At 36.5% G+C, this 19,592-nt stretch overlaps 1 protein-coding gene and 1 pseudogene across 1 annotated transcript; one reads left to right on the forward strand and one right to left on the reverse strand.

The window, feature by feature from the left end:
* Positions 1-481: 481 nt before the first annotated feature.
* On the reverse strand, positions 482-10,711 carry LOC116023441 (annotated as a pseudogene).
* Positions 10,712-15,342: 4,631 nt separating this feature from the next.
* On the forward strand, positions 15,343-16,962 carry LOC116023442 (peptidyl-prolyl cis-trans isomerase FKBP43-like). The gene has a single exon (XM_031264444.1). The coding sequence runs from the start codon at positions 15,352-15,354 to the stop codon at positions 16,924-16,926; it is 1,575 nt and encodes a 524-aa protein (XP_031120304.1). The 5' UTR covers positions 15,343-15,351; the 3' UTR covers positions 16,927-16,962.
* Positions 16,963-19,592: the final 2,630 nt, after the last annotated feature.

Consider the following 19,592-nt stretch of genomic DNA (forward strand, 5'->3'; position numbering starts at 1 on the left):
ACTTATTATTATTATTATTATTATTTGAAAGAATTATTATTATTATTATTATTTTTACTATTACTATTACTACCTACTACTACTATTACTACAACATCTACCACAACATAAGGGCATTTTAGTCATTTTGTCGCTTATTATCTTTCAATTCCCTGTACTCCTATTTCTGCATACAAAACACTGTAATTTCAATTCCTACTTTATTCATTGAATTGCAATTCTACAGAATTACAATTCTTTTCCCTCCTAATTCCCTGAACAAATATTTTGAGGAAAAAGGGGGCGAGGGGCAAAAAATATGTAGTGTAGTACTAAAAAATTTTTGGTGGTGGGGGGGGGGGGCACGGCCCCCTGGACATCAAACGTAGCTCCGCCCCTGTCCACACCGACCAGATACCTAAGCGGCTAAGTCAAAGAAACCCTACTGATAGACCTAAATTTCCAGCATTTAAATAATAACAATAATAATAATAAACCGCGACTATACACGACGCGCTACAACTGCTAAAGCTTTGATTTTACATGTACATAAAGGTATACCTGTTTAATAATCATTGATCTTTGTATTCTTATCGAGAAGGGCAGCGAAAATTTTCATCAGCATTATATGGGCAGAGACTGCAGCAACTCCAGCCAACGCAGATTCTCGGGCATTCCTTAAGCCACCGATGGGGAAAAGCCGGGTGCAGCAATCTTTAGTTTGTAGATGAAAGGTAAAGTGATGGCACCCTGCAGATCTATGGTGTTGCATATGAAGAAAATACAGAGGTCTCCACTTTTTCTTTTTTTTTTGGTTTAATCGGGAGACCAGCACTGGCCAATATCAAAATCAATGTGACACAGCCATTTTATCTCATCTGGGAAGGAAAGATTAATCCACTTTGGTTCGGCAAAGATGCAAATCTTTTTAACCACCTGAATCTTTTCTTCGCTTGCTTGCTCGGGTCTTTGCTTTTGAGCTCTCAGCGGGTTCTGAATCGAGCTGCTTTTGAGTTGGAGGACTACCTGATTTCGAATTCTGAGGCGCTCGCTGCTTTTTCTGATTGACATTCTGGTTTCGAAGCTTCTGTTGCCTCTTCATTGGCCAAGTGTTTCTCGTATAAGATGGCTGAATCCAGGGCATATAAGCGGAGTGCAAGGGCTGACAGGGTGGAGATTTTGGCAGCAGCCGAAGGTGATGAACAGTACCACCAGTCATTCCTCAAGTACTCCGTCTTTATTGTATCCTCTAGTATGATTGTTGCTTAAATCATCTGACAAGCAATGAACTCAACTCAACTCAACCTTAAAATGCTCCATCAAATATAACAAAAGCACTTAAAAAAAAAAAAAAAAAAAAAGCCCGGAAGCATACAATTGAAGCACGTGTTCCATTTCAACTAAAAGCCTAGTCTCTTTTTATCAGGTGATGCAGAGATTCAAATTGGAGAGCCTAAATTGATAGTTGGATTGCACATTTATGTTTATATATATTATATATGCTGTGTGTGTGTTCATATATTTAATTTGAAGATACTTCAAAGAATAACACTTGCAACAGTTAAGTAAGAATAGATTTAGATGATCTTGCAAGAATGAATGTTGAAAAATTGGCATTTGTCCATAGCTCTTAGAAGCAAGAGAATACAACATTTTTTTTTAAAACAAAATTTTATGACAGAATAATTTGGATTTGAAACATTCAACCTAGAAGGAAATAGTTTTGTTCTGTAACTAATCATCTGATAAAATATAACTCCAGTAACTGAGAAATTTGAGAATGCCAATCTAGTATGGTCAAAATCATGTAAAATCCTTGTTTAACAGAAGACACAACTCACACCAAGGAAGAAGCATTTAATCCAAGGACACTAACTAACTTCCTGCAAATTGCACACTTGCTTGTTTATGTTTTAAAAGATTAATTAAATAGGAGAAGAAAAGTGAAAAACTGACCTCATAAACTGTAGCTGCAGATTTTACAAATGCATGCCAGGAATATCTTCTGTCTGAGTGTGATCTTGATGCTCTCAAAGCTTCTTCAGGTAGAGCAGCATCCATATCAAGCAGACGCCTCAAAATCTCAAAATCCCTGCCTACCAATGGACGTACAGAGGATTCACGAACAGTAAAGCTTTTATTTATTCCAAGTGCTTGGCTTTTGACCTTCACAGAAGACAATTGATTCTTTTCATTCGATAATGTGGATCTGCCTCTCCCAAGTTCCAATTCATCATCAAAAATTCCATTTTCATTACTCGGCAGATTATCTAAGATGTGGACCTTTCCAGGAATACTGGGTCCAGTGTTTGATTGCTGCTGGCAAGTTTCTGCTACTGTAGTAGTTTCTGTAGCAACCTCATCTTCTGTAGTATGGAACAATCCAACAGGATAATCAAGATAGGGAGATCTACATGGAATAAAGGATGGAACACTATTTGAGCCAATCAGTCCTATTTTCTTTATCTCTTCCTTGAGTGAGCTTTGAACAATAAACTTGCGTTTGATCTCCTCAAACTTAAATGGACATTCTGCTTGATCTTGATGTTCAACAGAAGCAGATTCACTACTGTGCTTCTCATTTCTAAATGCAGGAACACTACCTTGCTTCCTGCTCTTGGATGCTTGATTAATACCATTACTGGCCAAAGACTTCTCCTGACAGCTTTCACTCCTTGTCACTTTTTTGCGCTTAGAAGAATTTTCCATTATCTGGTTACTCTCATGAAATTCTGAGTTGGACTTGCACTTGTTACTGGCATGCTGCGCCAGCTCCTCGGCGTTGGAAAATGTTTGGTGAGATGAGTAGCAATGAGGCCTAGAAATCCATGACGGCTCTAAGCACAGACACCTATATATTCCACCCTTACATGGGACTTTCACTGGCAAGCCTGGGTTCTTACAGACTTCAGTCCCATCCATTTCATTGAAAGAGCCAAATTTCTTGGATAAGACAGTCATAGCCTTGGTGACCAGAAAACAAGAATCTAAAACTTTTCTGCCTTTGGAGGAGCCAGAATCTGAAACTTTTCTGCCCTTGGAGGAGTCAGACGCACTTAGATCTTTTTTCTTCTGGATCAGACCATCAGCAAAGTTGGAATGCTTGGATTTACAACTCACCCACTGCAAAATAGACTCCTTCAATTCCCTTTCTCGTGTGTCATTATCTCTTAGCCATTCAAGAAGTTCTTTGACTTCCTCGTCAGATTGGTAAGTTGTCCATTGACAAAAATTTGGGATGCCAACATTGTCCCCGGAAGCATACCAATCCAAAACACCAAACTGTCTTGAATTGTCCATACCAGAATGATAAAAATTTGGAGATAACCTCTGCTGTGCACTCACACCTGCATTGGCTACTATCTGCAGACAAGAACCAGACCTGCCAAGAATCCAGTAAGGTCTGCCTTCAGAATCCCGTCCCAGAAATTCCTTTCTAATAGACACCTTATAAAGTTCTGATTCTTTCACGGAAATTGAATCTTGCAAAGAACGAATCTCACTCTTCAGAGATGCAAGTTGAAGGTTGAAGGCCTGAGAAAAACTCACATCACCAGGGTTAGAAGACTGATTCACACAGCTGCTGCTGAGGGAACCAGTGGAGTTATGGTCAGGCAGGACATGGGCAGTAGATGGCAAGGAATTGGAACTACTCTCTGGAGACTCCTGCTGAAAATCAACATTACTACAAGCATTGCCTTGTACCAGCTCATTTTGCAATCTTGCTACTTGTGTACTAGATTGCGTATGGCAATAATTATCTGGTTGATATTTATCTTTGACAGCCTGCTGATACTGTAAATTACTTAATGTCTCGGTAGACTTTAGTCGATTGACAGATGTTGCGCAAGTTTCCTCTAAACTGTCTTTTGAAGTGCATGACCGTGGCTTTTTATTGTTGTCCATCAACTCATTCAGTTGCCCACCATTATCTAGCTGTCTAAAACTACTATGCACCACTTTCAGGCACCTGCCCATTTAATTTACCATTACTAAAGATCCAGAGTCTCCACCATGCCCAACATTATTTTTCACTTTAGCCAAGTCTGCAGTGAAAAATTCTTCCCTTAGTTTCAAAACCTTCAATTCAGAATTGAGTGAACGTAACTTCTGCTGCAAATCAGCAGACAGAGAGGCACATTGATCTATGTGATCACGGATAATGGCTGAATTCAGTGCCTCATCACACAAAAATTTCATTAGGAAAATTCTCTGCATCAAAAGAGGAAAAGGTTTATGCATACATCAAAATTTACAAAAAAAAAAAAAGGTTGTAAACCACTAGTGTCCTATCACATACTCTTGAAAAGTAAATAGGCTATTAATTATTAAAATGTGAAAGTAAAGCTGAATAAATGAATTATAATTTTGTACCCCCTTAAAGGCCATAACCTGAGGACATATATTCTCTACTTAATCAAATGCAAAACAATGCTAGCAAAGCATAGGCTCATAAAGAAGAAGTTTTGATGGCCTGTGGTTTTCCTTCTTCCCAAAAATATCTGAAGGGAAGAAGGATGCAGGGGCACAGATTGTAGTTTAATGCTTGCAATTCCTTTCCCTCAAGTTATTTATGCATGTTTTACAGTGGTGGCAAGGCAAATATTTTAAGTTCTTGGCCCTATAGAAAAATGCAAGAGAATTCCAAAGACTTATTCTGACATGTTTGCTCCTCCAATGATCAAGTAAAGGCCAACACAAAGAGTAGATTTGAGACTTATAAAATTGTAATGGCACAAAGTAAAAAAACATTGAAAGACCCACCTCTTGTAGAGTAAGTTCCCAATACTCCTTTAACTCCATGGCCTTTGCTAATTCACTGAGTGCCTCCAAAAGTTTATGAGAAAATTCTTTTTGATACCTTTTTTTACGACATTGACCAACATTTTGAGTAATATAGGTGGCACTTCGGGAGAGAGATTTTTTAGCAACACACGAAGGGCAATACCAATTTCCATCAGGAATTCTGACAAGTGGTGGGTCCAAGCAATATGTATGATACTCGGAATCACAACTATCACACAAAAGAACATTGTCATCATCTTTATCCATGCCACACACTTTGCATATTCCCTCATCCCAAGGGGCTTTAGGAAGTGAGCTTTCATTGACACGAGAAATGAAATCATCACTTTCTTTCTCAGCTTCAGTGTTTAAGCAATTATTGTCCTTGCACTCTACAGTTTTCTAGACAAAGGAGAGAACCTGAAGTAGAAATAATCATGGCAAAGCTCAGATGAAGATAACATCATTGGAAAAATCAGCAGAGCTTTGCAATTGATGATAACACAAGCATATGTATTATCAAGAGAAAATTGTCATTTTGGTCTACTGACTATAGGGATCCTCTTAATTTCAGTCCACGACTTTCAAAAGTGTTAATTGCATACCCGGACTATTTAATTTTTGTCAATTTTGGTCACTCCGGCCAAATTGTCGGCCAAATCTCACCGGAATTTCCTAAATCTTAAAATAACGAGGGCATTTTAGTCATTTCACACCCTACTTCATCTTCTCCAGCGAGCTACCATTTTTTCCCCGCGAAGGTGAGACTTGAAACGGAGATAGAGACGGTGTGCCACCAGATAATTTTCAACTCGTTCCGGGACGTGAGAAACGCGGATTTCGTGCTGTGCAACTCTGTCCAGGAGCTCGAGCAAGAAACCGTCGCGGCTCTACAATAAAAGACGCCGTTTTTCGCGGTGGGTCCCATCTTCCCGCCGGTGTTCGCCCAGAGCGCGGTGGCGACGAGTCTCTGGTCGGAGTCCGACTGCACCCAGTGGCTCAACAAGAAACCCCACGGCTCCGTTTTGTACGTCACTTTCGGCAGCTACGCCCATCTCTCCAAACAGGTTCTCCTGGAGATCGCCCACGGACTGTCACTCAGCAAAGTTAACTTCCTCTGGGCCCTCCGGCCGGACATGGTGAGCTTCGACGAGTCCGACCCGCTGCGGGAAAAAAATTCCTTTTCATTTGTTGTTTTTAACTCTAACGATTTGATTGCTGGGACGGTTTTTGTTATACAAACGTGATAAATGAGATAATTACTATAAATTTGAGTAAGACAAAGAGTACCCAATATAGGCTTATTAGTTTGTTAATTAGTTATAACATATTGTAACTTTTTTATTGTATTCGTCGGGAAAAAATGGTAGGAGAAGATGAAGTAGGGTGTGAAATGACTAAAATGCCCTCGTTATTTTAAGATTTAAGAAATTTCGGTGAGATTTGACCGGCAATTTGGCCGGAGTGACCAAAATTGACAAAAATTAAATAGTCAGGGTATGCAATTAACACTTTTGAAAGTCGTGGACTGAAATTAAGAGGACCCATATAGTCAGTAGACCAAAATGACAATTTTCTCTATTATCAATTAACTTTATGCAAAGCTTACATGTTTCCAAATGTTTTCTAGGACAGAATAACAAGGAGCTGAACTTAACTTTTTTTAAGGTGCAAAGAACTCTATATGAAAACGAAATCAATATCCATCAAATAACAGCAAAGAACTTCGTCTATTAATTGCCAAGAAACTTGTACTAAGACCAATAATGATCCTCAAAGACCATAAGTCCAACAATACTATCTCAGAGATCATATAGCAGTCATATGTGCCAATATATAATGGTGAATATGAGTATATAACTACATGATGCACATAATATCTAACTAAAAAGCACATCTCGGTGGTAAACATTAATGTTTGCCAACAACCTTACAAATTATGATAGAAAAAGATAGAATAAGCTACAACAGTGATTGTGTAATACCAGAGGCAAAACGAAGATGGTTTCTAATTTTCTATACATTTATATAGGAACCAGCAAAAACAGCGTCAGAAAAGGTTAACAATTCTAACCTCTTTTTCATACAGTTCCTCAAATTTCTGAGATAAGGTTCCTGCTAAGCTAAGCAAGTCAGGCTGATCACCATATGCAGTGCATATATTGTTCCAAACCTAAAGAAAGAATTTTTGAAGAGAGAACAGTAAGCAATTCTGCTAATAGAATAAAATGAAATCACTGTACCACAGACACTTACACTGATACTCACTTTACAATCTAACTAGATCAAATTATGAGCATAAAAAGACAGAAAATTTCTAACCAAAAAGTATTACCAATTCATTTATACTAAAAATATATGCATAAGACAAATTTCTAACCAAAAAGTAATACCAATTCATTTATACTAAAATATATGCATAAGACACATACAGAAAAACATGAAAAATTATTTTATAAGAGGGAGCATTGGGTTCTATGAGGTGGCTTAGTGGCTATCCCTAGGACCCCAGCTAGACAATGTAACATGCTAGAAGGACATTCATTCTTGATGTACTAAACATATCAGCAGCAAAAAAAATTCTAGCCTTGAAGGATGGATACCATCATTGTGACTATTATACAAGATATAAGAAAGCAAGTTATATATAGAATGATCTGAAGAGACTGAAATTCATCTCCATATCATTACTAGCATCTCCGAATGATTTAACTCCAAATTCCTGACATGATATACTCTCTTATGAGAAGGCTTACCTCCCGAACATCATCAACAAAAGCTTCATATGATCCTCCATAAGACCCAGCAGCCAGTCTTAGGTCAATTGTCCTGAAGTCTAAAGGACGAGATACCATTGCAGGATATCCAAGACGTCCCTCATCGTCATTATCATTGGGCATCAAAACTGTTCGTCCCAAAAGATTGCAGAAGACTCTATCTTCATCTGCAACAATAGCTTGACGCAACACAATCCGACATTGTTTCATGATGATATCAGATAGAGAGCTGACACTCTTCACCTTTTCCTTCTTCTCAGGTTTGAGTTGCACATTTTCATTATTTAAATCTGCCAGGACGGAAATAACTGCTCTCTGCATTCAAGTAATTCAACAAATTTGATTCTGGACATGCTATAATACTATCTTTGTCAGGAGGTTAAAAAGTAAGTTAATTGTCTGTTCCTTAAAGAACACCACTAATAGAACCCAAGAAAGTAGAGAAGAATCACCTTCGTAGGGCCTGATGCATTTCCCTTGTAAACCTCCTTGCTGATTGAATGTTCCAAAATTTTTCTTGCCCATTCAGGGGGATTTTTATCCAAAGCCTCATTAATGCACTTCCTGATTCTAGCCCCAACATTTGTTGGTAGCTTTCTTACTGGTTCTAAAACCCGTGCCCATTCAGGGACTTCACCATCATTATATTTGTGCATGCAGCATCAGATTCTTTCTCATCTATGCTGATTACATCACTTCCAATCTTCAGTGAACCATAAATTTTCCTTTTAGCCTCTGCAAGAAGCTGAGAGTCACAAACATTAGAACCTCATTGTTAAATAATTTGTTTTTAAAATATTGAATTCCACAGAATAAGCAGAGTCCATCAAAAGTTTCCCTCTGAAACAAGCAGTTACCAGAAAAGGCACTTTCTGAGTAGTATGTCTAAACAAAAGGTAAGCAATAAAAATAATCAAACTGTATCAACTGCTTGGGAGGAAATAAATGATACAACACAAAAACCATAAAATGGAGTCGGAGCATTTCATGTATTTTATACAAATTAATTTAAAAACACTGTATGAAGCAGTTTAAACATGGTTAGGAATTAAGAAATAGACACTATGGGTGGTACCCATTAACAACATATCAACAAATAAAACCTATTTTGAATATGCATCCATAAATAACAATGCTTCAACAGTGGCACAGTGCTAATATGTTTTATAATTTTCATCATTTAATTCATTACAGGCACAAATATACATATCAAGTAGTCAAAATTCACTCAAAAACCTTCTATCCATATACAATAACAGTCTACTAAATGCCATCAAATACATCTTGCATAAACAAAGATAATCCTTATCATACTTTAATGTCCCTATAATGAAAACCCCTTCATTATTAAATAACATATGCCAATGTTCTCATCAATGCTGTATCTTTATCCTATAATGTTGCAGCACATTTTTGTTCAAGCAATGTCAAAGATTCAATTAGAAACCAACTCTTCCATCAGATTTGAAATTGAGCAGCAAGAAAATTGGCAAATTAAAAGAAAAAGGAACTTGTCAATCTTACCACAGCATCAGCTTCTAATGCAGCAACTCCCATAAGAGAGCCACAAAGTGTCCCACCATCACCTCGTAAGCAATGAAAAATCTTTCCGCTCTCACGGCAAGCAGTCTCTGTGGAATCAAGGTTACCCTCCATGGATAATACAGCTAAAATATATCTCCGAGCAATTTCAGGCCAAGTAACTTCATTGACAAGAAACATATCAAGTTTAGCTTTCTTAAGAGTAGCTAAATTGTCAGCATCTTTCTTTCTACCTCTTCTAGGTTTAGATTCGGCAACATCAAAATTAGGATCCACATAAACTGCAACCTTCATAAGGAGGTCCTTAACTAAAACATTTAGCAGAAAGCTGTGAGTTTTTGCCAAAACTAGACCAGTACATCTGCTCTCTTGATTATAAGTCACATTGCCTTGAGAAGACTTCACCCCATCTCCATATACTGTGGTATCACCAGCATCCACAATATCAGATTCCTGATTTACACTCGGATTCAGTCCATCAATCCGTGGACTCAATAGTTCATCTTCAAGTTCCCAGAAAGAAAATGGATCTTCCAGCCCCAATACCTCAGAAAAACGCAATGAAAAATCCCAAACCTGAACAGATTTAAAAATTTAAAAATTTAAAATAAAATAAAGAAAGAAACCAGTAAGCATATGGACAGAAAGTTACACAAATGGTTAAGCTAAGAATTTCACAAACCTGGAGAGCATCGCCTATCAAATAAGATGGAAGCTTTGACATAAATGGTTTGCCTAAAGGACGGGGCCTCTCACTTCAGATTCTTCTTCTAATTTTCTGAGTCTTTTAGATGTTCTAAAAAATTCATATGATTCCCTATCATCTTGCATATGACTCTTCCTTTTGGACTGAAGAAACCCACTTCCAACTGTTCGAAGAGTTGACTTGTGTTTCCTTTCACTCAAAAGTTTATAGCCTGGACAGAAATACTATCACCATCAAGTACACCAAAAATAGTTGAATCATCCTTCTCCACTTTGTCATACTCGCTAGAAGAACTCAACTGTGGCCTTGAGAGGACTGTGGAACTAGCAACGTAAGACTGTATGCTGCATGGATATCTTTGAACCCTGAATTTTGGGCTGGAATCACCACCGTCTGTAACATCACATACAAATATTGACCCAGAAAGTTTATCATGCCAGCTAGATCTATAACCCACAGGCCTATTTGGTTATTGCTATGGTAGGATGGTCGTGAATCCAAATGGCCAGTTGAGTTCTGGAAAATGTTTTATGGAAAATGAGTCATTTTTTCAGGAAAATAATTTCATTTCTAGTATTTGGATGTATTTTGGAAAACTGTCTTTGTCTTTGTGTGTGTTTAGTTCATTTTCTGGAAAATGGATAGAATTCTATAATTAAACATCGTAATTGTTTTATTTAAAATATAAAAAATTATAATAGTTATTAAAATAATGATATTTAAAAAAATAGAATTTATAAAAAAAATTAAAAATAAAAAAATTAAAAAAAAATTAAAAAAATGTAGCAAAGGTTTTTGACGGTTTCCCCACCTCTTTGGTCCATGGTCATGGGTGATATGGCTTGGTTTTGGTTAAAAACATGTGAAACAGCTATTCTGGCGATTCTGTAAAATGACTTACGAAAAAACTTCTGTAAGTCATTTTCCGGAAAAATGAACTGATTTTCCTTGGTCAACGGAAAACATTTTCCGTTGACCACATTTTCCGGACGTTCGGAAAACATTTTCCGGAAGTCATTTTACGGGTTACCAAACACACCCTTAATTACTCCATCTGTCTCATTTTATATGTCTTACTTACTGTTCATTGGTCAAATCAATTCTTTCTTCTATGTTTATATTTTTTACTTATTTTTAAATTTTATTTTTTTGTGTTTAAACTTTAATATTACTTTTAATGTAGTTTCTAAATATATAAATGTTGTATATTAATACTAAACAATATTATGAAAATTTGAATTAAAAATAACTGCAGTCAAACGTCGTTAACCGAACCAGACACATATATGGGACGGAGGGAGTATTTTTTTTTTAAAAAACATAATATTAGCACAAGAAAACATAGAAATTTCCTAATTTATTAACTAACAACACTCATAACCATGCAAGTATTTGCCACGGAAAAAAAATATCATGACAAACAGTAAGATTTTTGAACTAGATGTAACCCATAAGATCCGAGGCAAATTATCAGACGATGGGAATCACAAAAATATAAACAGTTTGATCAAACAGACTAACATTAGACAAATATGTGAACAAGAAAAGCTTAAGTTATTAACTTCATGTCTGGTATGAAACCTAGCAAATCCTACATTCCTACACGGTTGAATTGCCAAGTTTGCAATGAAATACAACAGCCCTATCCCAGATGGCATATCAACAACTAACTCTTAAATCCTACTAACCAAAAGAAGCTAATGAAACAATATAGTGTTCTCATAACTAACAACACTAATAAAAAAAGATTTCGCATATCATATAAAGGTGGCTTATCATTTGCCTATTATGCTATGCATAGGAGAGTTCAAAGTATTAAAACTTCATGTTGTTTCTTACTTTCTTATATTTGTTAAAACGATGAATGAATTTAATTATGCGAAGACCACATGCCTAGTTCTAAACACAATGGTCATGTTTGGTAAATGGCTGTTGGCTGATTGGGTTGGCTGTTTGGGTTAGAAGATATGATTTGTTAATAACATTAGCTGATTGTAAAAAGTTGGTTGATTGGGTTGGCTGTTAGCTGATAGCTGTTTGGTATAATTTTTTTTCTCAAAAAACTAATTGAAATACTACTTTGAGTAGCCTTTTGAATTTTAGTATTTTAGAGTTACAAAAAGCTTATTAATCAAACAACTAATAGTGATCAAATAAGCCAAAATTGACTAATAAGCTGATTATTTACTAAACAGGGCCAATTAATATTTCACTTTTTAAGTATATTATCCCTTTGATGTGGCCACATTCAAATATCACCAGCATAATTAACTATTGCTGGCATTTGACTTTTTTATACCCCTTCAAAGAAAGAGATCAACTAATCTGAAAACATGGAAAGCTGCAAAAATAATTTTTGCAATACAAAAGATAAGGTAAGAAGTCGCAATCTGGATATGCGAAATTATTTTTGAAAACAAATATGGAAAACTCAAAAGTGCTTGTCATTTTAAAAGTGTCAAAAAGGATAAGAGATCGTCAACACATATTTAAGTAATTGATTTGCCAATGAGAAAATTATTAAGTCTAGTGGCTTGGATATATTGAATGGCAAGGCACATTATGTCTCCAAATCCGATGTACATAGATTTTCCATGTAATATTGTAGGTTTAGCTCATTGGCATGATACAAATTACAAAGTCATGTTTCTAGCTTGAAGTATAAGATTGTAGTAATATGCCAATAGCTTGCAAAGGAAACCATAGGAATACTTATCCGGCATCTTTCACAAGGTTGTACTTGTTGATGGAAGTAGAGAGTGCATGAACCAAAAGTTGGAATCATGTGAAAATAGAGTAAAAGGTAAGAGGTCAACATTGAGCAAAGCAACAACTCCATATCATTGTTGTTAAGGCAGACTTTCAAGGCGATGTGCCACCGACCGCCAAGTCGCCAAGGATATTATAAAATATCATAAATCAATTCACAATTTAACATTTTAGCATATAAACATATTCTCAAATCTCAACAATAAGTACTAAATTATGCAATAATTTAGCATTTACGCATGGGTCTTAACCGATCTTTAGATTTAGCCTTCCTTTTAGGATCCGTTGATGGATCATAATTGGGGTTATTTTCATTCTCAACCATAACATGTCATAAAACAAAGTAAACAACCACTAAGGCGAGGCTGGGAGCTGAGGATCAGCGTCTCAGGCTCTTAGCTACATATTAGTAGGGGTTTTTTTTTTAGGCAAGGCAAGCTCGTTAGGTGACCGGTCTCCACTGATCGAACGCTTAGGCGACGCCTTAACAACAATGCTCCATATATGCACTATAATGTCACATTGCTATTGGCACTAGAGTCAAGAAAGTAGCGTATTGGAAATAATGGATATGCCTACCTATATAGACTTTGCCATAAATTGATCCTTCTTAAGGAAATGTAAGTAATTCCTGTTTTCCCAGAAAAAAATAATAATATTAAAAAGCACCGATGAGGTGCATACAAAATTACGAAAGCTATGCAAATCGGTCAATATAAATGAACTATCAAGTCCATGAAACCATCAATTACATTTACAGACCTTTCTATGCACCAGAAAGCTATTGTCCCCAGCTTAATGTATCTTCCTCATCCTCTTCTACCATCTTAGAAATCAGGTCATTCAACTTGGAACAGTAGATAGCAACTAACACTTCATCCCTCAACACTCTCATGGCAGTAAAAGCTGAATTAAGGCACCTTATTTGATCTTTCTTAAAAAGCTGCATTTTATATATGTATAAATACAACCATTTCATAAAAAAAAAAATGAATCTTACTTTATTCATATAATCTGAAACAGTTAACATAAAGAAAAAAGTCAAAAAATGAAATATTTCCCTGCTGATCATAAAACATACATTCTAAACTCTTGTTTGACCTCCTCTAACCTCAGGTACCTCATGTTCTAACTAATCTAACCCTTATTGATTTCTTTGTTTGTCAAGGACCATTTCGTTGACACAGACATACTGAGAAGGCATGTTTTGTTAGCCAAGAGATATCTTTGTTGTATTCGCAGGTGATTCGGAATGGCTTATGTATAATATGGTCGTGCAGTTTCATCAGCAAAGAAGGTTTATATAGAGTTTGAAGTTAATAATGTCTGTTATTGAACAACGAAAAGATCAGATATGTCTTGGAACTATGAAAAATCATCAAACCAAAAGAACTTTAATTTCAAGAGTTGTGTTCAATTAGATTTAAATTAGATTTGATTTCTATTATCTGATTTGTAACGAAAGGTTGCAACAGTATAGTGTTAAGTACGGAGTATTTACTATTATTAGGCCATCTACACTAGTAGATATTAGAGAGTTATTGTCAGAAAAAAATAAAAAAATAAAGCAAGAAACGCACTGCGGCCCCAGCAGACGCGTGGGAAGCACGCGCTCGCTGGGGCGAGTCAGAGTCGCCAGATTTTCAATGTCAGATTTTGTTTTGTTTTTCTTTTCTTTTTTTTTTCTTTTCTTTCTCCCACATTATCTTTCCTAATCACACTTACAAAAACTATTCAATTACTGCAAAAAAACTCCACTGATAAGGCCTTCCACAATAGTTGTAATTTTGGTGTGGTTTTTGAAGAATTTTTGTAAGTGTGATTAGGAAAGAGAAAATGAGGTGGAAGAAAAAAATTAAAATAAAATAATAAAACAAAATCTAAAACAGAAAAATATATAAAATATACATAATCACAGGAACTGCTTCTTCCTCTCTGGGCAGGGCCCCATTTTCAGACAAAATCTCATATTTGCATGGAAAAAAATGGCTAAAATTTCATTCTCCCATTTGTGTAAAAAGTAGTGTGTCAGTTTCTTTCTATTAAAATTTGTGCCAAATTACACTATTGGGGTGAGTCTAAAAGCATCAATATCTTGGATTTTGCAGGGGAGGAAGAAAAAAGAAATAATATATGAAGCAACGGAGAAGCCTGATTGGTCGGCAGTTTATAAAGCAGTGCATAAAGCTGATTCATTAAGTTCTTGTCAGCTTTTAATTTTTGTTTCATTTTTCTTTTTCTATTTTTTCTTCATCATCTTATATTCTCTTTCCTAATTACTCTTACAAAAACTCCTCAAAAATCACAAAAAAATCCCACTAATATGAATGCTCTTATTATAGGTGCGTTTCTCAAGAACTGCAACATACATTGGGAATACACAAAAACAAAAAAGTCATTATAAAACTAATAATTATTTCGGTTAAGTCACCTCAGAATCTGCAACTTAATGTAAAAAACATTTTGTGGTTAGATGGCATCACTGTTACCATTCCAAATGGAAGGTCTCAGGTTCAAGTCCCATCCCAATCAAGGATGTTGGCATTATCATATTGTTTGAGCAGATATTATGTATAGGGTTAGATTGTAGTACTAAAAAAAAATGTAAAAAGCATTTAATATGCAACCATTCCGTAATCCTCTAAAGTCTAAACGGTGCCCTTTTTTGGGTAAGCGAATTTTATCTTGGAATAAAGAAACGCGGGGGAAAAAGGCGAACAAACTTCCGCTGGCTCCCACTATAAATTAGGTAGGGTACTTTAGGGTTTGAATTGGAATATACCGGTTTGAAGAATGTCTTTCTGGGGGATTGAAGTAAAAGCCGGAAAACCGGTTTCGCTTTGCTTTGAACGGACACGAGGACGGCTTCGGATTTCTCAGGCAACATTGGGCATTGGGGATTTGACAGCGAAGAGCTTGGTTCAGTGTAATGTGGGAAGTAAGACTCCAGTGTTTGTGTGTGCCTTGTTGCCTCACAAGACGGAGTCTTGCCATTTGGATTTGGAATTTGAGGGGGAAGACGATGTGGTCTTTTCTGTTCTTGGACCAACAAGTGTCCATCTAACCGGTTATTATCTGAGTAAGAGTTGTCATACATATGCATACAGTGACACGGAGTCATATGGAGAGGATATAGCCAACACAGACACAGAGATGTCCAATCAGTGCAGTGATGATGACGATGAATATGATGATAGCTTTATAGATGATGATGATGAGCCGGAAGTGTTCTCATCTTCACCGATTTCAAGTGATGAAGATGGAGATGTAGTAAGGAAGTACAAACGACTTAGGAAGAAACGCCAAACAATTGTGTCTGACACTTCACAAGAAAGCGGAGATGAAGACAAATATATCTTGTCTGAATCTAAAAATAAAGTAGCTCCGAAGTCAGAACGTGGAGAAGGGAGTGGCAAAGTAACAGATGAGCTTACTGGTCGGGCAGGTAAAGAGGAAAAGGTTGACACTATGGATACCACAAATGTAGAGCCAGAATATGGTGCTGAGTCTGCAAAGAGTGCAAAGCCAAGCAAGAAAAGGAAAAACAAATCTGAGGATGAAGTTGGTATGAATGGCCAGGAGAACATGTCTGTTGATGATAAAACAGAGCAACTCACCAAGTCTGACGTGATGCATAATGAAGTTCCTATAGGAATTGTACCCCATGCTGATGACCTATCTGAAAATGGTCCAAAACTAAAGAAGAGGAAAAAAAGGAATGAGGGAGAGAGATTGAATGAATTCAAAGATTCCAGTCCTAGTGATGATCTCAAAGAGGTCAAGCAAGATGCTGAGGGTACTGATATCAGCAAGGATTTACCAGCAAGAACTGGAGAAAATAAATTGCCAACTAATACTCAAAGTATTAACATTAATTCTGGCGTAGCTGATGGATTCCTATCTGAGAAGAAGCATGAAAAAAAGAAGAAAAAGAAGACCAAAGTTGAGGCTGATATGTCAGTGAATGAAAATTTTGCCATAGCTCTGGACAATGATGGTCCGAATGTGGAGTCCTCTGGAGTGAGAAGCTTGTCAAATGGATTGACTATCGAAGACCTTTCAATGGGTGAAGCAGATGGAAAAGTTGCTACTCCAGGAAGAAAGGTGAAAGTTTACTACACTGGCATGCTAAGAGAGAATGGACAGGTTTTTTACTCCAATATTGCCAAAACTCCTTACAAATTTCGCCTAGGCGACCACCAAATCATTGATGGATGGAACATTGGTCTTGAAGGTATGCGTGTTGGTGGCAAAAGGAGACTCACCGTCCCTCCATCAATGGGTTATGGCAGTCAGGGAGGTGGAGAAAGCATACCACCAAACTCGTGGTTGGTTTATGAGATCGAACTGGTTGGCATCCGGAAATGATTTTGCTTTGGCTTTTCTGCTACATTTTACCTTCAACTCTCGAGGAACAACACTAAAGAATTTTGGGGAAGAGAAGGGGGCAGAGGTGTCTCAACTCTCAAGGAACAACACTAAAGAATTTAATTTTCATTTTATGTGAACGATCAAATATCAATCTATTATTGTGTAGACAAAAAAAAAAAGAGAAAGAATCTTTGTATTTGAAATTGAATTAATGAAATTAGTTTTTCTTTCAAAAAATAATATTGAAATTATGTATCCTTATTTATTATTTAATTTTTTTTATGCATATTAGTATTTTTGAAAAAAATTTAAAGTTTTTTTCAACAAATGCAATAAATTTTAGTTTTAACTTAAATTATGGAAAAAAAAATTATATAATGAGGATGATAAAAATTGATACAAGTATCTTAACTTTTCGAGAATTCAAATATATAAAACCACACTCCCTTTAAAAAAATAAGGACGATAGAAATTTATAGATTCATTTGATTTTGATAGTTTGATTTGAATTTTTTTGTTTGCTCTCTGAGAATTCAAGAGAAATTGTTCTCATCTCTTTAAGAATTCAAATATGATCACAAATATTAAAACATTAAAAAAATTATTTGGAAGAAGAAAGGGGGTCAATTTTAAAAATTTTTAAATATTAATACCCATGAATAATAAGAAACAAAATGTTAGTAGTATTAGGCATTGTTTGGTAAGTTATTTTAGAGTTTATAGTTTATTTCAAGTTACAAATAAGCTATAGCTCTGTTTGGTCAAACATGAGAGCTTAAAATAATAGCTTATTTTGAAACGTTCTACGTAGCATTTCAAAATAAGCTACAGGCTTTTAACAATTTTTTTTTAATTTTATCTTTTTTTTAAAAAAATTTACAAAAATGACACTATTTATCTTTCCTGAATCAAAACCATAAACACTCTTCTCCTCCCAACTCTTTACCATACATGTATTTTTCTAAACATTTTTTTCTTCTCAGTTCTTTATTATACATGTTCATCAAGGCGGGAGACAAGCAATACTCATCACCCTTGCGTTGTAATCATCCAAGGTAATTGAGCTCCCTTTTCTTTTTTTTATTTTATTATTATTTATGATAGAACAAATTATACTTGGTTGAATTCTCTCGGAACTTGACCTAAGATTCCCTTGGCAGTTCTCCACATCCTTCTATGGCCCGCTCTCGGTGTCACTGAGATTGGGGATGTGCTACTTTCACCCGTGTCCCCTTTGTTGCTACCTGCTGATCGGTCCACCGACAACCTTCCTTCGTCCCGCACTCCAAGCTGGTCTCGGGCATATGGCTTTAATCGTTTGAATGCACTCCTCCTAAGAGCTGTGTCGGCCTTCAACACTTCAAGCGAGCCCAGCCTAGCTCGCGCGGGTCGACGAGGCTGCATTGACGGGTCCTGCTGAATGGACGGTGCCCTTCTCTCCGATTGTACACGGCAGAGTTTGGGTTTGCAAAGAGTATATTCTCTTGGTGGAGGAGCAGCGGAAGCATTTTGAGCTGGCATAAATGCAGGTTGTGGGTACATGGCGGGACATGGTTGGAATAGATACGACGGCACGTAATATTGCGGAGTATGCTGCTAACACCATTGGTAATTAGGATCAGGAATGCCCATCGGATTAACCATGTAGGGATATGGTATTGGCGTCAGCATATGCTAGTAGGTCAGTACCTCATGGATGATATTCACCGGATCTTATATCGGCACCCCCTCTAGATGATTATGACTTAATTCCGCTTGGGCATTCAAATGATATCGCAAGTCTTCATTCTCAGCATTCAGATCAGTAAGAAAGCCCATGCTTTTCGACTCATGCTCAGCGAAGAAATCCATGTATGGATACATGTTGTGAATTGGAAATGCAGATCGATTTTTCACTCTTTCCCCACGGACGGCACCAAAATGATAGTCTAAATACTAGCCCAAATACAGTAACACGTGTAATTATAAGCTTAAGACCGGATAACCGTTCATATTGAATCGAGGGATGCTTCTTAGGAAGAAGTGATCGGGTTATGTTGTACTAGAACGGGAGAGTCAACCAAAAGTCCTCCTCTTACAATAAATGCGGGTATTTATAGGGTAGGCAGAGGGAAACAGGTTACGTGTGCTCGGCATGCTAAACACGCGTCAGACATGCACTAAGATTTTTTTAACTGTATCAAGACCGTACACGTGGTGTGAGATCCTTGTAGTTTATAGAAAGGATGTATGTGAGTCTACTGCTTTGAGTTCGGACGGAGCTTATCCTTGGAAATGTAAAGTGGGGCTATGACACGCAGGTCCTGGAAAGGTCGTTCGAGATATTTGACCGGGAAGGCTATAAGATCGGTAATACCTGTCCGACCTTCACGTATTGTCCGACCGTATATACAAGCCCGAGAGATATTCCCTATCAACTAATTTCTAAAAATTATTGTTTTTTTTCTTCCCAGAAAAAATATAAATTATTGTTTTTATCTTTTAATATGAAGATATTATTTGTTGGATAAAGGATTAGAGACAGATCAAGATATTTGGTACCTTCTCAAAAAATAAGATATCATCAATCTCAGTTTGAACAAGAACCGCCAAGTAATGCTCAAGAGGCATTTAATCATGCACATTCTTCTCTTCAAAGTGAGTTTTTTTTTTTTTTTTTTTTT

The sequence above is a fragment of the Ipomoea triloba genome, chromosome 6, assembly GCF_003576645.1.
Source record: "Ipomoea triloba cultivar NCNSP0323 chromosome 6, ASM357664v1".
Lineage (NCBI taxonomy): Eukaryota > Viridiplantae > Streptophyta > Magnoliopsida > Solanales > Convolvulaceae > Ipomoea > Ipomoea triloba.